Source organism: Lycium ferocissimum, unplaced genomic scaffold (genome assembly GCF_029784015.1).
Source record: "Lycium ferocissimum isolate CSIRO_LF1 unplaced genomic scaffold, AGI_CSIRO_Lferr_CH_V1 ctg51, whole genome shotgun sequence".
NCBI classification, from domain to species: domain Eukaryota; kingdom Viridiplantae; phylum Streptophyta; class Magnoliopsida; order Solanales; family Solanaceae; genus Lycium; species Lycium ferocissimum.
Window position 1 is genome coordinate 166922 of NW_026725865.1, and position 19458 is coordinate 186379.

The window sequence follows — 19458 nt, forward strand, 5'->3', positions numbered from 1 at the left end:
CTTGCAAAGCCAAAAAAAGAATGTAAGAAACTTTTTAATTTGATGGTATCTCTTATTTTTATATTAAGATAAAGAAGGTTTAATTTAGGTCAAAATTTAATGACATCCAATTAATTAAGCTACATTTCTTCCCATATCTATTCGTATAGGTGAACCAAATCGTTCAGCTCTACCACTATTAATAAGGAGCTATAGCCAACTCTATGAAGGATTATTCAAATGAAACTAAAGATTGTACAGACACAATACACTTTATCCCTTATAGATTAGGTAAGAATTGCATAACATCACATAAAATGAGACGGAAGGAATAATCCATTTTCTGATCGTATTAGATATTGTGATGGCTCTAGGAAGTAAAGGATGGGGGACAACTAGGACTAGAGAGAGTAGGGGTAGGTTTACATTAATGATTACTTTATCAATTTTAATTTATGTGACACTATTTTATTGTTAATCAGTTAAAAAAATATTGACATTTTTTTGAATTTGAAAACTATTAACGTTATATGTACACTTGTCATTTATCCTTGCTGAGAAATTTTTATGGCCACACAGATATTACGATGCACGTTTAAGGCCACAATATTGAATATAAAGTGTATTGTGCATTTGAATGAAACTAAAGATTTTGCACAATATTGAAGAGCACTAGGAATCTTGAAGTTAATTCTTGAAAGATTGATGTTGATGATCTAGCTCCTCCAAACATTCTAGTGATGTTTTGGTGTAGTTTATTTTGTTATCACAATAATATACACTTGCAGCTGTTATGTATGGTGCCTTCATACTGTAAAATGTTATTGGCAGAGTCAAAGGCGGATCCAAGGTTCGAACATTATGGGTTCAAATTCGGAATTCTATTACAATCCATTTGAGAATGATGGAGCCAGAGGCGGATCCCTACAGATTATGTATTCATAAATTTCTATCACTAAAATAGAGAAATGGCGCGCTAATATATATTGTATCGAGGTGAAAAGAGATCATGAACCCGACATTGTTCATTCATGGGCTTCTCTAATACAAATGGGTCACTTCAAATAGGTTCATTAATGTTTCAGCTCAGAATACGATTAATCCAGCATAAGCTACATGAGCCTTTTTTCTCGCCTTGTATATGCTCCTGATGTGATCTTATAGTATATACATATAGTTAAATGAGAAGTACTACTTAAATGAGATAAAATTGAAGTGGAAATAGAGATCAATAAATATATTGTCTATCTTAAGCTAAATATATCATCTTACATTAGAAAAATAGAACCAATGAACAAGAGAGAAAAAGAAAGCAAAATAGACGAAAAGGTCACAAAGAGTGGAATGCTTCCTTCGTCTTTCCTCAATATCATCCCTTCGATTATAGGATAATTCACCATCAAGATGAAAAATGAGAGGAGCACTTGACCAAAAAAATCAATAAATCTCCCTTCAAAAATCACTTTTCCAATTCCCCAAATGAAGGAAATCATATTCAATATGACTAATGTAACCAAAGGGACTATTACCATTTTAGATGCTTGAAAATCATAAATTCCCATTTGGTATCTCTTCAATCTTTCATCATCAACAACTTTATTTGTTGGCAAAAAACTTGCTTTTCTAAAGCCAATTAACTTCAAGATTGCATCCAAAGTTCCATAGAAATAAGCTGTTATTGACTTCATCATCCATACCCTCCATTCATTCCACCATGTTCTCATTGTTCCTCCAGTGTGGATAACATCCCATAAGTGTTTGGAAAGTGTTGACAAGAAAAGAAAAGAATATACAATGAACCATGGACTTGAGACCTGTGAAAAATAATATGGTTTCTATCAAAGTCTAGTTGAATTTGTGTTTAAGTTATATGTACTGATAGTAAACAAAATCTTTCACTTTCAGGTCACATAAAAGATAACGGTAATAAGTTCAGGTTTTATGGAATGAAAGATAAAAAGTTTCACGGAATCAAGTCGCTTATTAGGCAAGTGCATGCAAATTTCTTGATTATATGCGGGCAAATTTCTTGATTATAAGCATTAATTGGAACTCTAATGAAAATGGTAACTAACATGTTATTACAGGGTAAATTCGATGATAGTGTAAGAAATATATACATTCAGCGTTTGTACCTTAAATCCAACATACTTACTTACCCAACCTGGGGTTTACTTAAAACCATATCAACTTACCATGGTTAAACGACTTAATGAGGTGAGAATGTTATACTAATTAACCATGATTAAGTGGTAGAAGTATTATGTGCAAACACGTGTCATGTATCTATTGTTTTTGTATAAAACCGGATGCATGTAAGTTTTTATCAAATATTACTAGTTTACTACAGGTAACCATTCACAGAAAGTGGAATTACAAACTTGTGGAAAATAAAGCATCTGGTTACCTGCTACGACGCGATAAGATCATACACCAATCAATTAAAAATACTTTGCCTTTGTCAGCATATATAAGTTGTATCCCGTAATTCTTATATGTTGTTCGGACTCTCAAAAATTATTGCCATACCCGTGTCGGATCCTCCAATGATACATTATTTTTGGAGGATCCAAGACGTACCTATCAACATTCTTGAAGAGTCCGAACAACATAATAAGGTTAATAATTTATCTTACCTTAGGGTAAATGGGAATGCCATTCAGGAGACAAAGCTGAGGAATGATAGCCAAAATCCAAGCTGGAAAGCAATAGAGAGGCTGAGCAGCAAGGTAAGCATAACACATGCATTCAAGAAGAGGCATTCTTGATTTCAAGCCATAGATGAGTGGACAAAATCTTGAGAATAAAACTTCAATTACACCAGAATTCCATCTTGTGCCTTGAACTAATGTGTCATTCAAATTTGTTGTTGCACTGCCTAAAAATGCTGGACTAGTGGGGTTGTAAAAGACAGATTTCCAGCCTTTGCAATGCAAGATGAAACCTGTGAAGTAGTCTTCGACCACTGAATGGTACATGAATCCAATCTATATAATGAAGCCAATCAAAGTTAGAACAAATATGATAGAATGAAGATTTGATTAATTAAGTTATGCTAGAGGTGGAAAATTAAATAAGACTTTTATTTTTTTTTAAAGGCAGAATAGCTTGGGACCCCCGTGAACTTGTCGATTTTTATTCGGTGTACACCTAAACTATGCGTTAGCTTAATTACCCCCCTGAACTTGGTAATATGATAGTCTCGACCCCCCTAGACGCTGATGTGGCAAAGAGCGTGAACACACTTTCTTTTAGGCGCGTGGATGGGTCAAAAATCGAAAAATCATCTTCGAAGTAGAGTATTTTTCAACTATTAATCGTCATATAATCAATATAATGATTTATTTTTTCCAATTGTGTTTCTTTTTGGTTTTTCTTAATAATCATTACATATTTTATCTCAATTGTATTTTTTTCTTTTTAGATATAATGATTATTTATTTCAACTATGTATTTTTTTCTTTTTTTGGATCCAAATCTAAATAACTTAGTTGAAACTCTAGTTATTTTAGCCAAATAAAAAGAAGGTTTAGCAAAAGTAATGAAGTTTAGACGGTGCATTTTCTACAAAAAAAAATTGTGCATTTTCTACAAAAAAAAAATTGTGTATTTTTCTTTTCATGCAATTACTATTTATTTCAACTCTGCATTATTTTTTTGGGGTCAAATTCTTAAAATATTTGGTTGATATTTTATTTATTTCTTTTTAGATACAATGATTATTTGCTTTAATTGTGTATTTTTTCTTTTCCTGGCCAAATATATAAAAATAACTTGATTAGAATATCATTATCTTTAGCCAAATAAAAAAAAGTATGGTCAACATATTGTTGTTTCAAGTTCTTTTTTTTACAGATTCGGCCCGAAAAAGATGATCTAAATAATTGGTGAACTTAAAAAGGTGAAAAATATATATTTTATCCTTAAAAAATGCCACATGGACAAAAAAATCCATGTGGTAGCGCGTGTGTCATACATCAAGGGGTTGTCAGCGTCTAAGGGGGTCGAGACTATTATATTACCAAGTTCAAGGGGGTAATTAAGCCAACGCATAGTTTAGGTGTACACCGAATAAAAATCGACAAGTTCAGAGGGGTCCCAAGCTATTCTGCCTTTTTTAAAAAACTTTTGAAACTTTTGTTCTAAAACAAGCCATAGGTACTTGACTTGCTATAAATCATCTTCAAAATGTAAAATGTGAAGTTTAAAGTTTTTTTTTTTTTTTTAAATATGAAAAGCTATCTCTATTTTTGGGACAAACTAAAAAAGAAAATGCATAATGTAAATTGGGACAAAAGGAGTAGCATATCTAAGAACGAATTCGAAAAGTATTTCTTCCTTCCTTATATGCCTGCCCAATAAATTACGTCACTTCAATTAAAATGGAGGGAGTTAATAGAGTTGTAATTATTGACTTGCCTGTTCTCCCCATTGTGAATCCTGTTCATAGGTGCAAGAGGCTAAAATTTTTGCTTCTTGGATCTTATTGTCAGCAAATTCCTTATGCTTAGTGCTTGTAAGAGTATTTAGGAACTCATTTGAGGAACCAAAACACTTCTTCATCTCACTAAGATCCATAGCTGATTAAAAAGTTAAAGAATTGTAATTACTACAGAGTTTATAGGAGATTTTTTTTTTCAAGGGACAAATTAAATGCCCAAAAATTTATTAGGGAACATTTTTATAATTTGAGCAATACCTTTGTGCGTAGCATTCCCATATACAGCCTTCCTCTTCATATAAAAGCATGTACCAGACAACATAGGTCCTATAAGCCCATCCATCCCTGGCCACTTGACCTAATATATATATAGTAACAAATCATTTTTTTGGTTATACATCAAGTGTATACACACACCCTATTAGAAATCTGCAGATTTTTCACGGATTTTCCCATCAAAATATCGTCATAAATTTGGGATTTTCAATAGAAATTCGTCGAAAATAGTTTCCGTAAAGCACATTTTCGACGGATTCTGTAAAATTACGTTTGTTTCTAGTAAAAGAATGTGCTCAAAACATAATAATCGATCCATTGAGCTTTTTCTTATACTCAAAAGAGGTTGACTACTGAAACATAGAACAGTTGCATAACAAGACTATGTAATTAAATTTCATATCCTTTCGACAAAACTTGTTCTTTTATACTCCCTCTGTCTCTGGTCCACAAATATAATTAGTTGTTTGCCTATGTTTAAAAAATATTTGACGTTTCAGAAAAGCACCCTTAATTATTCCAATTAATAGTGTGTTACTTAAGTGAGACCTTTAAGGAGAGATAAAGGGCAGTTTAGACAAATATTTTATGTTAAGGCTATCAAATGTGTCGGATCCTCCAAAAACTGTGCATATTTGGAGGATCTAGTATGATTACGACAACATTCTAAAGAGTCGGAACAACATAACTTGTAATAGCAAGTTACTTACTGTTTTTACTAGATAATCCATTAATGTCTATCAAGAAATTTACCTCTCATTAGTTTATGTAAGTAACCTGATTTTATAAATATTTTTACTCCGTCAGTGCATAGAACTTATTAAATCATATAGATATGAACAACTTACCACAAAAACAGCTCTCAAGGCAGAATCATAAATATCATTCTTGCTAATGTTGTGAAATCTTTGAGGAAATTGAACAAATGCAAGTGAGGGAGAGATTTTGGGATCAAGGTGAAAGCACATTGCTTGTCTAGCTGAAGAAGGATCATTGGAGTGCATATCACAATCCAACATTAATATGTAAGGGGAGTTGCTTATTATCCCAGATACTCTAAGCTGCACAAAAAAAAAAAAAAAAAAAAAAAAAAACATTAATTACTCTTTGTCACATTTTTAAGAAAATATAAAAAAAGAACTAAGAAAAATGAAACAAGTTAATACTGGAGTAATCTTTATTGGTTCTGCCTCCCAATTTTCTTTATGAAAAGTTTTTAATCGCAAGATCAGGAAAAACAATTGGTCTGAATCTCTTGCGGGAATGATATGAAAGATAAAAGGGCAGTACTGCAGTGCATGAAGCATCTCGCATTTACACAAGGTCGCCGGAGAAGGGCCACACCTAAAAGGGTAAAATGGCAACCTACCCTGACAAAAGCATTAGTGGGTGTTGGTTGGAACCCATGATTCTATAAGGAATAATTTGGAGAATCTAAAACCAAAATTAGTGGCATTTGCTAGCAACAACATAACAAAGATCTTCAGAAAAAAAAAAAGAAAAAAAAAAAAGAAGAAGAAAAAACATACTCTCTCCATTTCATTTCATGCGTGTTCGTTTAGCTGGATACGAATTTAAGAATGTAAATTTAAAGAAGGCTTTTGAAACTTGTAATTTTAAATATACATGTCATGTAATTCCTGTAAGAGAGCGTTATAAAGGGTAAAGAGGGCAGGGAATCTTACAATAAAAATTATACTATAGTATAAACAGTACTTATTATTATTTTAAACAAATTTAAAAGTAATCTAAGATACGTAAATTGAAACGGAGGGAGCAGCTACTTATGGAAAGAAGGTGAAAGAGAGTTATACAAGAACATTGAGAGCTCCAGCTTTGAAATGGTGAGGATGAGAAGGATTTTTCTCCCTTGAAACATAAACAAGAGATGGTATTTTAGCTTTGCCATTATTTTTGGCTCCACAATGTGTCTGGCTTATTATCTGCAAAACAAGAAAATATAGGCAATGATATTAATAAAAAAATTAAGAGAAGAGAAAAAAAAAAAAACGTGAAATTGCTTCAACAAGTTTAAACAATCCTTCTCCGAAACTCTTCTTCCAAAGTCGTTTAAGAATTTCAAGATTAAAATTAAAATTAAAATTAAAATTAAAAATTTATTCAAATTTATCTAGTATAAATATACCCCAGTATCCTCCATTTTTGGTCTGATGAACCAAACATCTATCACTATATATACTTCAATAAATAATTCTGAAATTATTTAATCCACGTATTATAATTTAGTTTGATGAGACTGATGTTTTGTTTTTCTGTAATTATATATGCAATCTTGTGATTTGATTCTAATCACTCATGCATAAGAATTTAAGGAAATTTTTTACGTGACCAAATAAAACACCACATATGTTTTTTTTATTTTTTTTTATTTTTTTATTTTTATCACTTGATCATAAGTCACGAGTATGTAACTATGTATATCAACTTTTTATTATTATTTGATTATGACAATCTAATATAGTTTGCTATAAATATAGCGTGTGATAAATATAGAATTAATGTACCTCTACTGAGAACTGTAATGAGGCAACTATCCTCCATTTAGAGGTTCTTTTGCTCTATAATTATGAATTGTTGCCGTGGCTAAGCGTGAAAATTTATTTGTACCCGATATTTATATCAAATTAATAGATGCATGACATATATATTCACACATTTATTACAATATTTTTTCTCACTTTAACTTTTAATTACTAAGGTGAAAATGTACCTCAATATTTGAACCAAAGTGTCTGTCCTCTGTCCCTCCATTTTCTTGAGCTTTCTTCAACCGCTCCTTGAACTCCTCGTACTCTTTCTGCGTACAGAGATGCTAACTATCAAATGAATTGACCTTTAAGATTTTTAATATCGATTTGTTATACTTTAAAAAATAATGGGTTCAACTTTAATACTTTTGAAAATTTATAATTTTTCACCTATGTGTGTAAACGTCGTACGTGTAAAAAGATATTCAGTTTGATAATAAAGAGAAGTCAGCGCTAAAAGTAATGTAACACCAAATTAGATAAAGAGCTAGGGCAATTATTCTTGAACGGACTAATAAACAAAAAGTGTCATTCTTTTTTAAACGGAAAGAAGAAATGTTATGAAGTGTATTATAAAGCTCCAACTTTAGTAAACTCTACAAGGTTAAATTAAGTTTTTCACTGCATTACTTTCTGCACAAACTTATTGTTTTGCAAAAAGATTCTCTAAAAAATAATAACAAACCAAATTAAATCCCTATTAGTTTAATCAATAACTGACAAAACTCTACAATGTTAAAGTTTTTTACTGCTTGCTTTCTGCACAAACTTATTATCCCTAAAAGATTCTTTAAAAGATAATAATAAACCAAATTAAATCCAAACTTGTTTAATATTATCACTTAGCACTGAGACAAACGAAAAACTTTATGATGAGTGAGATATGCCATATCATATTTGTGTGAGGGTCTTTATTAGTTGACAAGTATACAATATGGGTCCTACTTTATTTTAACTTCTCCCTCTCTTCACTACTAATTAAGTGTGAGGGTCCACTCCTTGTTTCTTTCCTTCACCCTTGGATACCCTAAATCCCCGCCCCCCCCCCTCCCCCTCCAAAAAAAACCCCACTCCCACACATTAGTTAGACCAACCGCCACCTAAGTTACTCGGGTGCGGGTGTCCGATATGGGTGCGGATCTATATGTCGGATCCTTCATGATCTAGATTTTAAGATTCGGGGATACAGATCCAGTTATGGCTACGGGTGTGGGGATTCGGCTAAAAAAATTCAAATATCTAAAAATAAAGTTATAAAACCTAAATTATGGAATATTATGTGGAAAACTTGAGGAAAAAAATATTGATCAAGAAGAGAATCCCCAAAGGAGATAAAAAGAAAACAGAGTGACATAGAAATTTTTATATACAAGGCATTCCATTTTCTTCAATTTCACCTTATCTTTAGTTTTGATTAAAGAAATCATTGAATCTATCTAGAATTTCTACGTCGATTTTGGTCAAAGTATCCAAATCGGTTGACCAGATCGGGTACGGATCCCGATCCCACACCCACACCCACACCTATGTCGTGTAGACATGGGTGCGACACCGAAAGTGAAGAGTCCGAGTAACATAGACCGCCACTAAGCTTGATCAGTGCTTGACAAAAATACTTTTTTATCTTTTATGTAATTTGTTCACCCAAGCCATCTGATTGCACTAATTACAAAAAACACAACAAGACACAGTGAAAAGAGTTAGAGTCCGTTTGGATTGGCTTATAAGTTGCCTATAAGCTGTTTTCAGCTTTTTTGAGTATTTGGCTGGCCAGCTTAAAGCCATTTTATGCTTAAAATAAGCCCAAAAAATTAATTGGGCCCGTTTAGCTTAGCTTATCCAAAGCAGCTTATAAGCTGAAAACAGTTTATAAGCCAAAAAAAAAAAAAAGTTGGGCTACCCCCAACTTATTTTTTTTGGGCTTATAAGTTGTTTTCAGCTTATAAGCTGCTTTTTTTAAGCCCATCCAAACAGGCTCATAGTAATGTTTTGAAATTAGCATTTCCGTGATTGATTAATTAAAGTCCTTCGCTGTGAAGAAGATATTGAAAAATATAAAAATCTTGCATTTTACTTTTAAGTTATATCTGTGCAATAATAAACATCTATTAGAATAACTTTCTAATCATTCCACCAACAATGTGCATAGAATTACCATAGTACCAAGTAGAGGTATATACATAAAAATGATAAATCACACCAAACCGTTAACTTGAGTTAAATTTGAAAAACATAATTATCTAAGGGGTTGATACTGAAGGAAAAATTCGATCATAATTGATTTGATTTGGTTTTAACTAAAAAAAGTCAAATCAAGACCAAATCAACTCGACATTATATATATTTATTTTAAATATTATTTTTATATAAAAAATTTATTAAAATCTACTTTGTAAATATTTTTTAACTTTGTCATAGTTTTTGTTTCTTAACAATTTAACACCGTGTCTGTTCTCGCAATTTTATCTCAATGTCCATATATATTAACTTCAATGAATCCATTACGCTCCTGATGTTTTCGTTGTCCTGACAGCTATCCATCTCTTTTAATCAAGAAATTTCAAGTATATACGGTTTATAAAGTTAGAAAGAGCTCATCTTGTAAAAGTTGAGGCTCTCATGTATGATATGACTTTTTCGCCTTTTATGAAGTTGTGATTGATATTTTTGTGCGTAAGATTACAATGAACTGAATTGGGTATGATTGTATGAAATTGTGTGGCATTTACATTGTACTTCACAAAAAGCAAATTAATTTCGTTATAAACACATTCGACCAAGAAGAACCCGAAAATTTTGAAAAAAAAAAGTCGAGAATCTTATTGATTTAATTTTTTTTTTATAGAATTGATAAATTTAAGAAATACAAAACCCAAAACCATCAAACCTATCTACACGTACCAAGTATCAAATGAAGAAGATAAATATATAAATGAACACAAAAAGAGTTGGTTGAAAAAAATACAAAAAGAATTGTTGAAAAAAGTAAGAAAAAAATTGATCTAAAAGACCAGACGATAGAAGAATTATTAGAATGATAGAAGAATTATTTGAATTAAAGAAATGGAGTTGCAGCTTTTGGAGAAAGAAATAGCACCAAGAATGAGAGGGTAAATAGAAGTGGGACCCATACACTTTTTAAAAAGAAAAATAATCACCCTCACATGCCAAGTCATATTTATGCCTCACCCACCATAAAATTTGACAAACTACCTATAAAAAAAACGAAAAAAGTAAAGCTAAAAGTACTAGTAGTACTACTTTATTAGATTATAATACATTTTCTGCAGATGCAATGTTTGCCATACACACAAAAGTTAAGATGTGGTGATGAAGTAATATGTTTTTCAAAAGTTGAAGAGATAATATAAATTAAAAATAGGAATCTAGTATAATGGCAGATTTGAAAAGATAATTAAATGGCTGTATACCGAGGCTCATGTAGAAAAGGTGTTCAACTTTTTTACACTACTACCAGTGTGAAATAATTTTTGGAGAAGTTATTCAAAAAATTGGTAATCTGTAAATAAAATGAGCTTAACTTTTATACGTTAATACGGTTAAAAAACTGCATTATCAAATTACTAAAATATATATCTTTGTGTAACTTTCCATAAATTAAAATTAAAATTAAAATTTATAATTGTGAAAATCAGACATATCACTTCATATAATACGTAAAGGTATGACGGAGTATAAAAGTTAAACTCCGTTAGAATATATGTACTGTCAGTATAAATATTGTAAAAACTTCAAGTTATATATAAATTGGCGTGTAATGAATTTCTTGCACACTATGGTGTAGTTAACATGTTATTATAACAAGTTATCTATTTTTACTTGATTATCATAATGTTAGACCTGATTGGAAGTTATAGCTATGGTAGAACTTCCAAAATATTGTTAAGTGCATAGAACTTATAACATATTTGGTTAAGCTTCCAAGATTTACTTATTTTGAAAAATACTTTTATAGGAGTAGTTTTTTTTTAAGGATAGCAGTTTGTGTTTGACCAATCCATTTGAAAAACACTTTATCAACATTCACTACTAAAAAAATAGGATTTCCCCACCTCAAAAAATGGCTATTCCGACCTCATGAGGTCGGTTTTGGGCAAAAATCGACCTCAAAACCGACCTCAAGAGTAGGTTGGAAAATAATGGGTCAAAAACATTACCGACGTCAGTACAACTCGAAGGTACTTAATATTAAAGCATACATGATACATGTACTTGACCGATGTTCCAAAATTGTTTTTGGTGAAATAATTTTTCAACTTTTGAAGCTTATAGTACAACTCAAAGGTACTTATTTTTTTTTTCCAAAAAGCTCTCGATCAAACGCCTCATCACTCTAAGATAAAAATTTTTGAAAAAAGAGAATACTTCCTCCGTCCCAATTTACGTGGAACCTTTAGGATTTCGAGAATCAAACGAGGTTTGCTTTGACAGAATTCTTTTCATATACCTTTTAAATATTTTAAATTGTTAATTATTGTAACTTATAATAGTTCTTATATGTAGTTTCTAAATACGTAAATTTTATTTAAAAAACCTGCTCAAAAATTCTATGTCTGAATTTGCGGTCAAAATAAAAAAATAAAAAAATAAACTCTCGCAATCCTAGCGCCACATAAATTGAGACATAGAGAGAACAACTAATTTTAGCTTACTGTAGAAAGAATAATTAATTTTAGCTTAATAAGAACTTGACCAAATATTCTACTAATTAAGTTCATTTTAATTCAGCAAAATAATGGTGGATTAAACTAATAGTACCTAATTTAGCTTACTAAGAACTTGACCAAATATTCTACTAGGCTCATTTTAATTCAGCAAATATAATGATGGATTATACTAATACCTGAATATTTTCTCTTTCTTCCAAGTACTCTTTGCCCCTATTAATTTCATGATCATCAACTGTTCGAAAAAATGACTCAGGGCAAATACTCTTCACACCAAATTCGTTACAAAATGGGATCCACACTTGCCCAAATCTCCACGCTTCACGTATCGCACATAATGTCGTAACCGAACAGCCATCATCGGATAGATACACCGTCACCTGTTAAGATTAAAATTTATATATTTAAAAATTAAATTAGATTCATACTTGTTGAATATTAGGATCACTTAATACTGAGACAAACTAATTGCAAAAAGAAAGAAAAAATGAGATTAAGTGATAGTTTTCGCTTTACGAAAGTCAATTAGATTAAATTTTTTATTCTAAATCACTACTAGAAATAGAGGCTTTTTTACCGCGAATCAGTAATTTATTATTTAAACATGATTTTTTCACCTCATTTTTATCGAATCAGCTCAATGAAGATGGAGATTAAGTTCCCATTTGAAATGCTGGGAAATTTTCTATTTTTCCCATGTGGAAATACTAGAGTTTTTCTTCTCACTAATTCAAGTAAAATATTTGTGAAAATAGCCTATGAACATTTTTCAAATGGAAAATAGTGATTTTTCATATCAATTTGGTGGGAAAAAAAATACTGGTCAAAGCTCATATGCAATATGAATCTCGAGAAGCGAAAAATGTCACATAAATTAGGATAGGGTGAGTACTACTTTATTGGATTAGTGTCAGATATTAAAATAGGCATTTGGCCATAGAAACCAAATATTTTTTCACTTTATTTGAAATTTTTGAAGTTGAAGTTGAAGATGGAATTGGGTTTGTTATAAGTTTTGCAAAAACTAATTGGTTATTTGTATGTACTGAAAGTGAAAATAATTTTTAGGTATTTTCAAATTTCAAACACAACTTCAAATTGTACGTGGAATTTTCATGACCAAACATGTTTTTCAAATAAAATGAAAGAAATTTCTGGGAAAAATGAAAACATGTTCTGGCTTTCTGCAGATACAGTGTTTGCCATACACACAAAAGTTACAATATGTTTAAAAATATATTTTTCAAAACTTGAAGAGATAATAAACCGTTACCTTTTCCGGCGGATAATCAATTGCCATCGCCGATAAAACAGTGTTCACAACTCCTAACGCCGGTTCCTTTTGTTGGGAAAACAAAAGTATTATTTATTAGCAAATAATAGCACTGAAAAATTAAATAATACTACTACGATAATATCTTTAGTAGATATACTTGAGTCATCTTTGGTTACTGTTCTAACAAACTATTTCAGTAATGTGAAATGTTTCTCAGGATTAAACAAATCTACTTCTAATTAATTAGAGGATACAAGAATCAGCAAAATTAAAATACTGCACCTTTTTTGGATCCGCCGTACAAATAAAAACGTCGATCGCCGGAAGTTCATCGTCCATCGGTAAGTTTTCGGGGAAAACGGAACGAGAAATCGGTCTCCATATATGTGCTGAGTTAAATAGCCAGAGGAAGGAGAGAATTAACTCAGAAGCGAAAATTAGGAACCAATAAGGTAAAAATGAGGTGTGAATTGTGGTGAGATTGATTATAAGTCTGTAATATAGCATGAAGAGTATTGCTATTGAGTGAATAAAAGTGTGAGTTCTATTTATTATGGCTGATAATTTGTGGACTTTGTACCTTTGTAGAGGTAGGGTTTCCATTTTGTTGAAGAAGATGGTGAAAATGAAGAAGAAGAAGAAGGTCTTTTATAGGGAGATTAAAATTTATAAGTTTGTTTTATTTGTTAGGAAAATGGATCATATCACATGTATGGAACTTTAATATAGTATATATAAAGAGACGGAGCTAACATTTTGAATTGGTGGATTCAGGAGCAAATATACCCTCCGTTAAAAAAGTGGCGCATTTATATCCCTATCGTTACACAAATGGCTCAGATATACCATTTTGGCTTGATGGAAGTGAAAAAATCAATTTTAAATTTATTTATTTTTACTATTTTTTATTAATATAAAAACAACATAGGGGTATATTTGATCAGTTCGCAAAGTTTATGGTATATTTGATCCTTCTCGCAAAGAGTTTCCATTTTTGTTGAAGAAGGTGGTGAAAATGAAAAAGAAGAAGAAAGAGGAGGTCTTTTATAGAGAGATTAAATTTTAAAAGTTTGTTATATTTGTTAGTAAAATGGAATCATATCCACATGGATGGAAATTTAATATATATATATACACACACACACGTCTCTAGTAAGAGATGGAGCAAAAATTTTGAGTTTATAAATTCTGAAGCAAATATACCTTTCGTTAAAAAAAGTGGCTCATTTATACTCATGCCGTTACAGAAATGACTTATATATATCATTTTCGGCTAACGGAAGTGAAATAATCAATTTTAAATATATTGTTTTATTTTTTCATTAAGATAAAAGCTAGATAGGGATATATTTAATCATTTCGCAAAGTTTTGATCCTTCTCGCAAAGCTTTTTACTATTTTTTATTAAAATAAAAGCTGCATAGGGGTATATTTGAACATTTCTCAAAGTTCATGGGTATATTTGATCCTTCTCGCAAAGTTCATCGTCTGGTGGCAAATTTTCCAGAAAAACGGAACGAGAAATCGGTCTCCATATATATGCTGAGTTTAGGAGAAAGAGTAAAGAAAGAATTAACTCGGAAGCGAAAATTAGGAACCAAGAAGGGATTGTGTTGAGATTGATTATGAGTCTGTAATATAGCATGAAGAGTATTGCTATTGAGTGAATATAAGTGTGAGTTCTGTGTATTATGGCTGATAATAATTTGTGCACTGTGCACTTTTGCAGAGGACGAATTTCCATTTTTGTTCGTTTTGCTCTTTTGTGTTTGTTTGTTGAAGGAGGTCCTTTATAGGGAGATTAAGTTTGTTTTATTCGTTAGAGAAAATGGAATCATATCACATGGATGGAACTTTAATATATATATATATATATATATATATATATATATATATATATATATATATATATATATATATATATCCGACATCTCTATGATAGTAAGAAGTGGAATTAAGATTTTGAGTTTATGAATTTTGTAAAATCTAGAGAACGTAACTTATTGAGTCTTTAATAACTAATTGGAAAAAGGTCCAAATATACCCTTGAATTATACGATTTAGAGCAAATATACCATCCAAAGTAGCTTATTTATAACCCTATCGTTACACAAATGGCTCAGATATATACCATTTTCAGTTGACAGAAGTGAAAAAATCGATTTAATTTTTTTGTTTTGTTTTTTTGTTGTTGTTGTTGTAATACCAATATTTTATAATAAAGTATAAAAAAAGTTACACGTTAGTGTGTTATCAATTTTTTTTTTAACTGGTTCTTATTAAAATAAAAGCTACATAAGGATATATTTGATCATTTGTGTTATCAAGTTCAGGAGTATATTGATGTAAAATAAAAGCTACATAAGGATGTATTGATGTAACAATTACTAAATGCTGCAGAACAATTTGGAGGACCTTTACAGCCTATTATGTTTCTTGCACGTCGAGCCATGGTGCAACTGGGCATGGTATGTTTAGGTGAATTGATTCTACTTATTTTGTTTGTTACTTATATATATATGTTGATGGAACTAAAAAGTGTTCAAGTGCCAACTGTGGCCCTTTTTCTGTTTGTGTTAAAAAGTTTGTGTAACATGACTGACCTAGTTCCATTTTCCTGTTTGTCCCTAATTTAGGTGGAACAAGTTATACAACGACCTTATGAAAATGGTGATCAGAGAGCTCTAAAATTGATCAAGGCCATTTTGAGGCCACTCATGTAGAGGAGAACAAAGGATACTAAGGACAAAGAAGGAAGGTGCTTACCCTATTTTTCTTCCTTTAAATTTTCTATATCCTACTCTTTTTTTTTTTTTTGCCAACACTTATATGTGTTCTTTTTGAAATCAGGCCAATTCTTGTTCTCCCTCCAACCGACATTCAAGTCATGTTATAAATCTGTATTGCAGAAATACTTTGAAAGAGTAACTTGGAAAAAATTTCCTGAAACGGAAACTCTTTTTTTTTTTTTTTGCAACATAGAAAAAAAAACTAAGCGGAAACTAGAAAATCAGAAAACAGTATAGGAATGAAATCGAGCCCACTGAATGCACAGTGTGTCCTTAAGGAAATTATTCTCCTCAAGTACCCGAGGTTGTGAAATATATCCTCCCAGGATAGAACAATTTTACTCACCGGAGTATCGGTACCTAAAACGCCGGTGAACAGCGAACCACTCGAAGGTAGTAAATCACATTGGAATTTTGTTGTGCAGAAGAAGGAGAATTTTAGAAGTTCAGAAATTTTGTTAGAAAAAAAATCTGAGGATAAAAAAATACTTATAGCCATTTGAGGCACTGCAACCTTTCAGAAAAAGCCATGGAAAAAACTGAGCGGAAAATTTTAAATAAAATTTGGGAAAGAAACGGGTCAGGCGCGCGTGGATCCGGGTCATGATTTGGAATTAACTAATTAATTAAATTTGAAGAAATTTTGGTCCAATAAGAATAATCAATTGACCGAAGCCAAAACCGAGCGAGCGATGACGACGGCGCGAGGTTTGCCTTCTGGCCCATGCTCAAGACTCCAAGGACCAATTTTATCCACTTGCTTGGATTGTGGTAGACAAGAAACAGCCAGGACTTGGACTTGGTTTTTTTGAGTGTTTGAAGCATTCTTTGGAACTAAAAGATGGACTAGGGGTGACTTTCATCTCAGATACACAAAGGTAACAATTGCAGTTTTTAATTTTCTTTTTAGTATTAACTTATTCACTATTTGTTCCTATTTTCTCATAGGGATTGATTGATGCTGTGAAGAATACATTTCCTAAGTCTCACCATAGGTTTTGTGTGAGACATATTGAGGCCAATTGGCAGAAAAAATGGAGAAGTGGACAGATGAAGAAGCTGTTGTGGTGGTCTGCTTGGAGCACTTATGAAGAAGAGTTCAAACACCAACTAAAAAAGTTGGGTGAATTATCTAAGGAGGATGATCATGTTGCTGCCAAGGATCTCTTACACTTTCCTCCTCAAGCTTGGTGTAGAGCATATTTGGACACTCAGTGTAAAAATATGATGGTTGACAATAATTTCACCGAGTCATTTAATGCAAGGATTCTTCAAGCTAGAAGCATGCCAATCATCAAGATGCTTGAGGAAATTAGGATAGAGATTATGAATTTGTTGGTTACAAATGAAGATGAAATCAGGTGAATTCCTTACTGTTCAGTTAAAACTTCATATTTTTCTAATTTTCTGTTTACCTTAATCTATTATTTGACTGTATTTTAATAGGAAATGGAATGGTGACTTTAGTCCAGAAGCTTTAATGTTGTATAATGACTACAGGGCAATTGCTCATTATTGCAAGGTTGAGTTTAATGATGACTTTGACTATGAAACATCTGAAGGTGAAGATAGGCATATTGTTGATCTTCCACAAAAAAAATGCACATGCTAAGTTTGGCCACTATCAGAAAATCCCTGGCCCCCATGCTATCAAGGTTATCTTGTATAACAAGGTATCAAATTAGTGTATTTCAAGTTGTCAACTATGTTGTATTAATTTTCAACTTAACTAATTAGTGTTATTTATTGGTTTTGAAGGGTGAAACTAAGGATGAAATACATTGGTTCTACAACATGGAAACATATTCCTTGACTTACAATCACAAGTTCCAAACTGTTAGAGGCATAAAATTCTGGAAAATTACGAAAGCTCAAGCCATGGATCCACCTGACATTGCCAAGTACGTACGGTGCCTAAAGTCAAAAGAAATAGAGAAGCTGATGAAGCAAGAAAGAGGAAGGGGGAGTGGAGTCTCTCAAGGAGAGGTCTTGTTATGACATGTAGCAAATGTGATGGAGAGAAGCACAATCTTTGGAGGTTGTTTCAAGGTAAAACAGTCTTTTAATTTCTCTATTCAGAATTTATTCTTGACAAATTCTTACCTATTTATCCTTTGATAACAACAAAAGGATAGTGGAGAGAGTTCAAGTAAAAGAAAGCAAAAGGGTGGCTCGAAGAATGCATCATCTTCAACTGTTGCAAATAATGACTAGTTGGAAGAATACTTCAACTTTGATCTTTGCAATTGAAGCTATGACACAAGAATCACAGCAAAAGTTGACTCTTCTCAAGCCACAACACAACAATCGCAAACCTATGGTTCAGATATTATCCGTGAGGAAGATCCAGAATTGAGGCCCAAAATTATCTCTGAGTCACAGACCAGATTGAAGGCAAGAAAGCTGCAAGTGAGGCCACCAACTGGTACAAGAAGAATTCAGTTTACTGAAGGTGCAGATGGGGTGTCAATGGCCATAAACTTGCTTTATTCACCAACTAAAACAACTTGGAGAGGCAATCTAGCACTTACACCCAACCAGCTTGAAACTCAAGCAAGAAGAAAGAGGATGAAGATTGGATCAAAGGGAAAGAAAGGCTGCTTTGTGATTGACATCGACAAGAAAGGAGTTGTTGTACTAGATTCTGTTGTCTAACAAGATGTGTTGCTACTTTTTGTGATGGATGTTGTGTACCAAACTGTTGGTATTGGGTACATTTTTTGGACAAATATGTAATGATGGTTGATGGATGACTTATTTTAGCTTAGTTTAACTTAGTTTTTGTGGATGATGGATGTGGAGAACACTTGGTTTTGGTGAATTCTCTGTCACATTTGTCATGTCGATTGTTTACATGTGAATGTGAATATGAATTTCAGGTGGAAGTGTTTTGTTAAGCATCACCTTTTGTACAAAACTATTGTTGTCATCCTTTGAATGCAATCTTTGTTTAGTATGTGTACAAAATTTGTCTTTGGAAGTGTTTTAATGTGAATGTGCTCTGATTATGAAATCTGATGTGAATGTGTATAAACTCTGGTGCTTTGATTTAGTAGGTGTATGGATTTTCATGTTTAGGCTGCTGCCGTTGTGAAATTTCACGTAGTTAAGGGCAGATATGTTGAGATACGCATTGTGTAGGGGCATATATGATCCTGTAAAATGCCTCAACTGTAGTTTCTTGGATTGCATTTCTCTGTTTTTTGGGCATCAACAGTTTTTGTAAGCCACTGATTCAGTTATACAACTAACAATATGGCACAAAAACATTAAGGAAGTAGAACATGAAGGCACAAAAACATTAAGGACCAAACTAACTTTCATTGCATTTCAAACATCAAAACATTTGCAACTAAACCATTACATTACATTGCATCTAAATAACATAACTACAAAATCCACAAACCAAATGTTCCAGCCATTGCCTTACATTACATCATTTTTTCAAATCTTCCCTCGC

The 19458-nt window shown here is 32.0% G+C and overlaps 1 protein-coding gene across 2 annotated transcripts; it reads right to left on the minus strand.

Moving 5' to 3' along the window:
• Positions 1-1201: 1201 nt before the first annotated feature.
• Positions 1202-13923, minus strand: LOC132044679 (cellulose synthase-like protein G2). 2 transcript variants are annotated; one of them, XM_059435185.1, is made up of 10 exons: positions 13492-13923; positions 13207-13272; positions 12110-12313; positions 7412-7514; positions 6511-6614; positions 5545-5757; positions 4679-4778; positions 4399-4559; positions 2616-2966; positions 1202-1793 (listed from the first exon to the last, which is right to left on the minus strand). In XM_059435185.1, the coding sequence occupies exons 1-10, from the start codon at positions 13810-13812 to the stop codon at positions 1248-1250; spliced, it is 2169 nt and encodes a 722-aa protein (XP_059291168.1). In that variant the 5' UTR covers positions 13813-13923; the 3' UTR covers positions 1202-1247. The 2 variants fall into 2 exon arrangements, with proteins under 2 accessions (XP_059291168.1, XP_059291167.1); XM_059435184.1 differs by having other exon boundaries at positions 6511-6639; positions 7428-7514; positions 13492-13921.
• Positions 13924-19458: the final 5535 nt, after the last annotated feature.

What these genes read in the sequence shown, in the direction of transcription:
- LOC132044679 (XM_059435184.1), bottom strand. Translation starts at nt 13,812, where the DNA reads ATGGAAACCCTACCTCTACAAAGGTACAAAGTCCACAAATTATCAGCC. An exon ending in ACTTTGGTTCAAATATTGAG is followed by an intron (nt 6,640 to 7,427) that starts GTACATTTTCAC and finishes CTTGTTTTGCAG; the next exon opens with ATAATAAGCCAGACACATTG. An exon ending in ATTCACAATGGGGAGAACAG is followed by an intron (nt 2,967 to 4,398) that starts GCAAGTCAATAA and finishes TTCATTATATAG; the next exon opens with ATTGGATTCATGTACCATTC.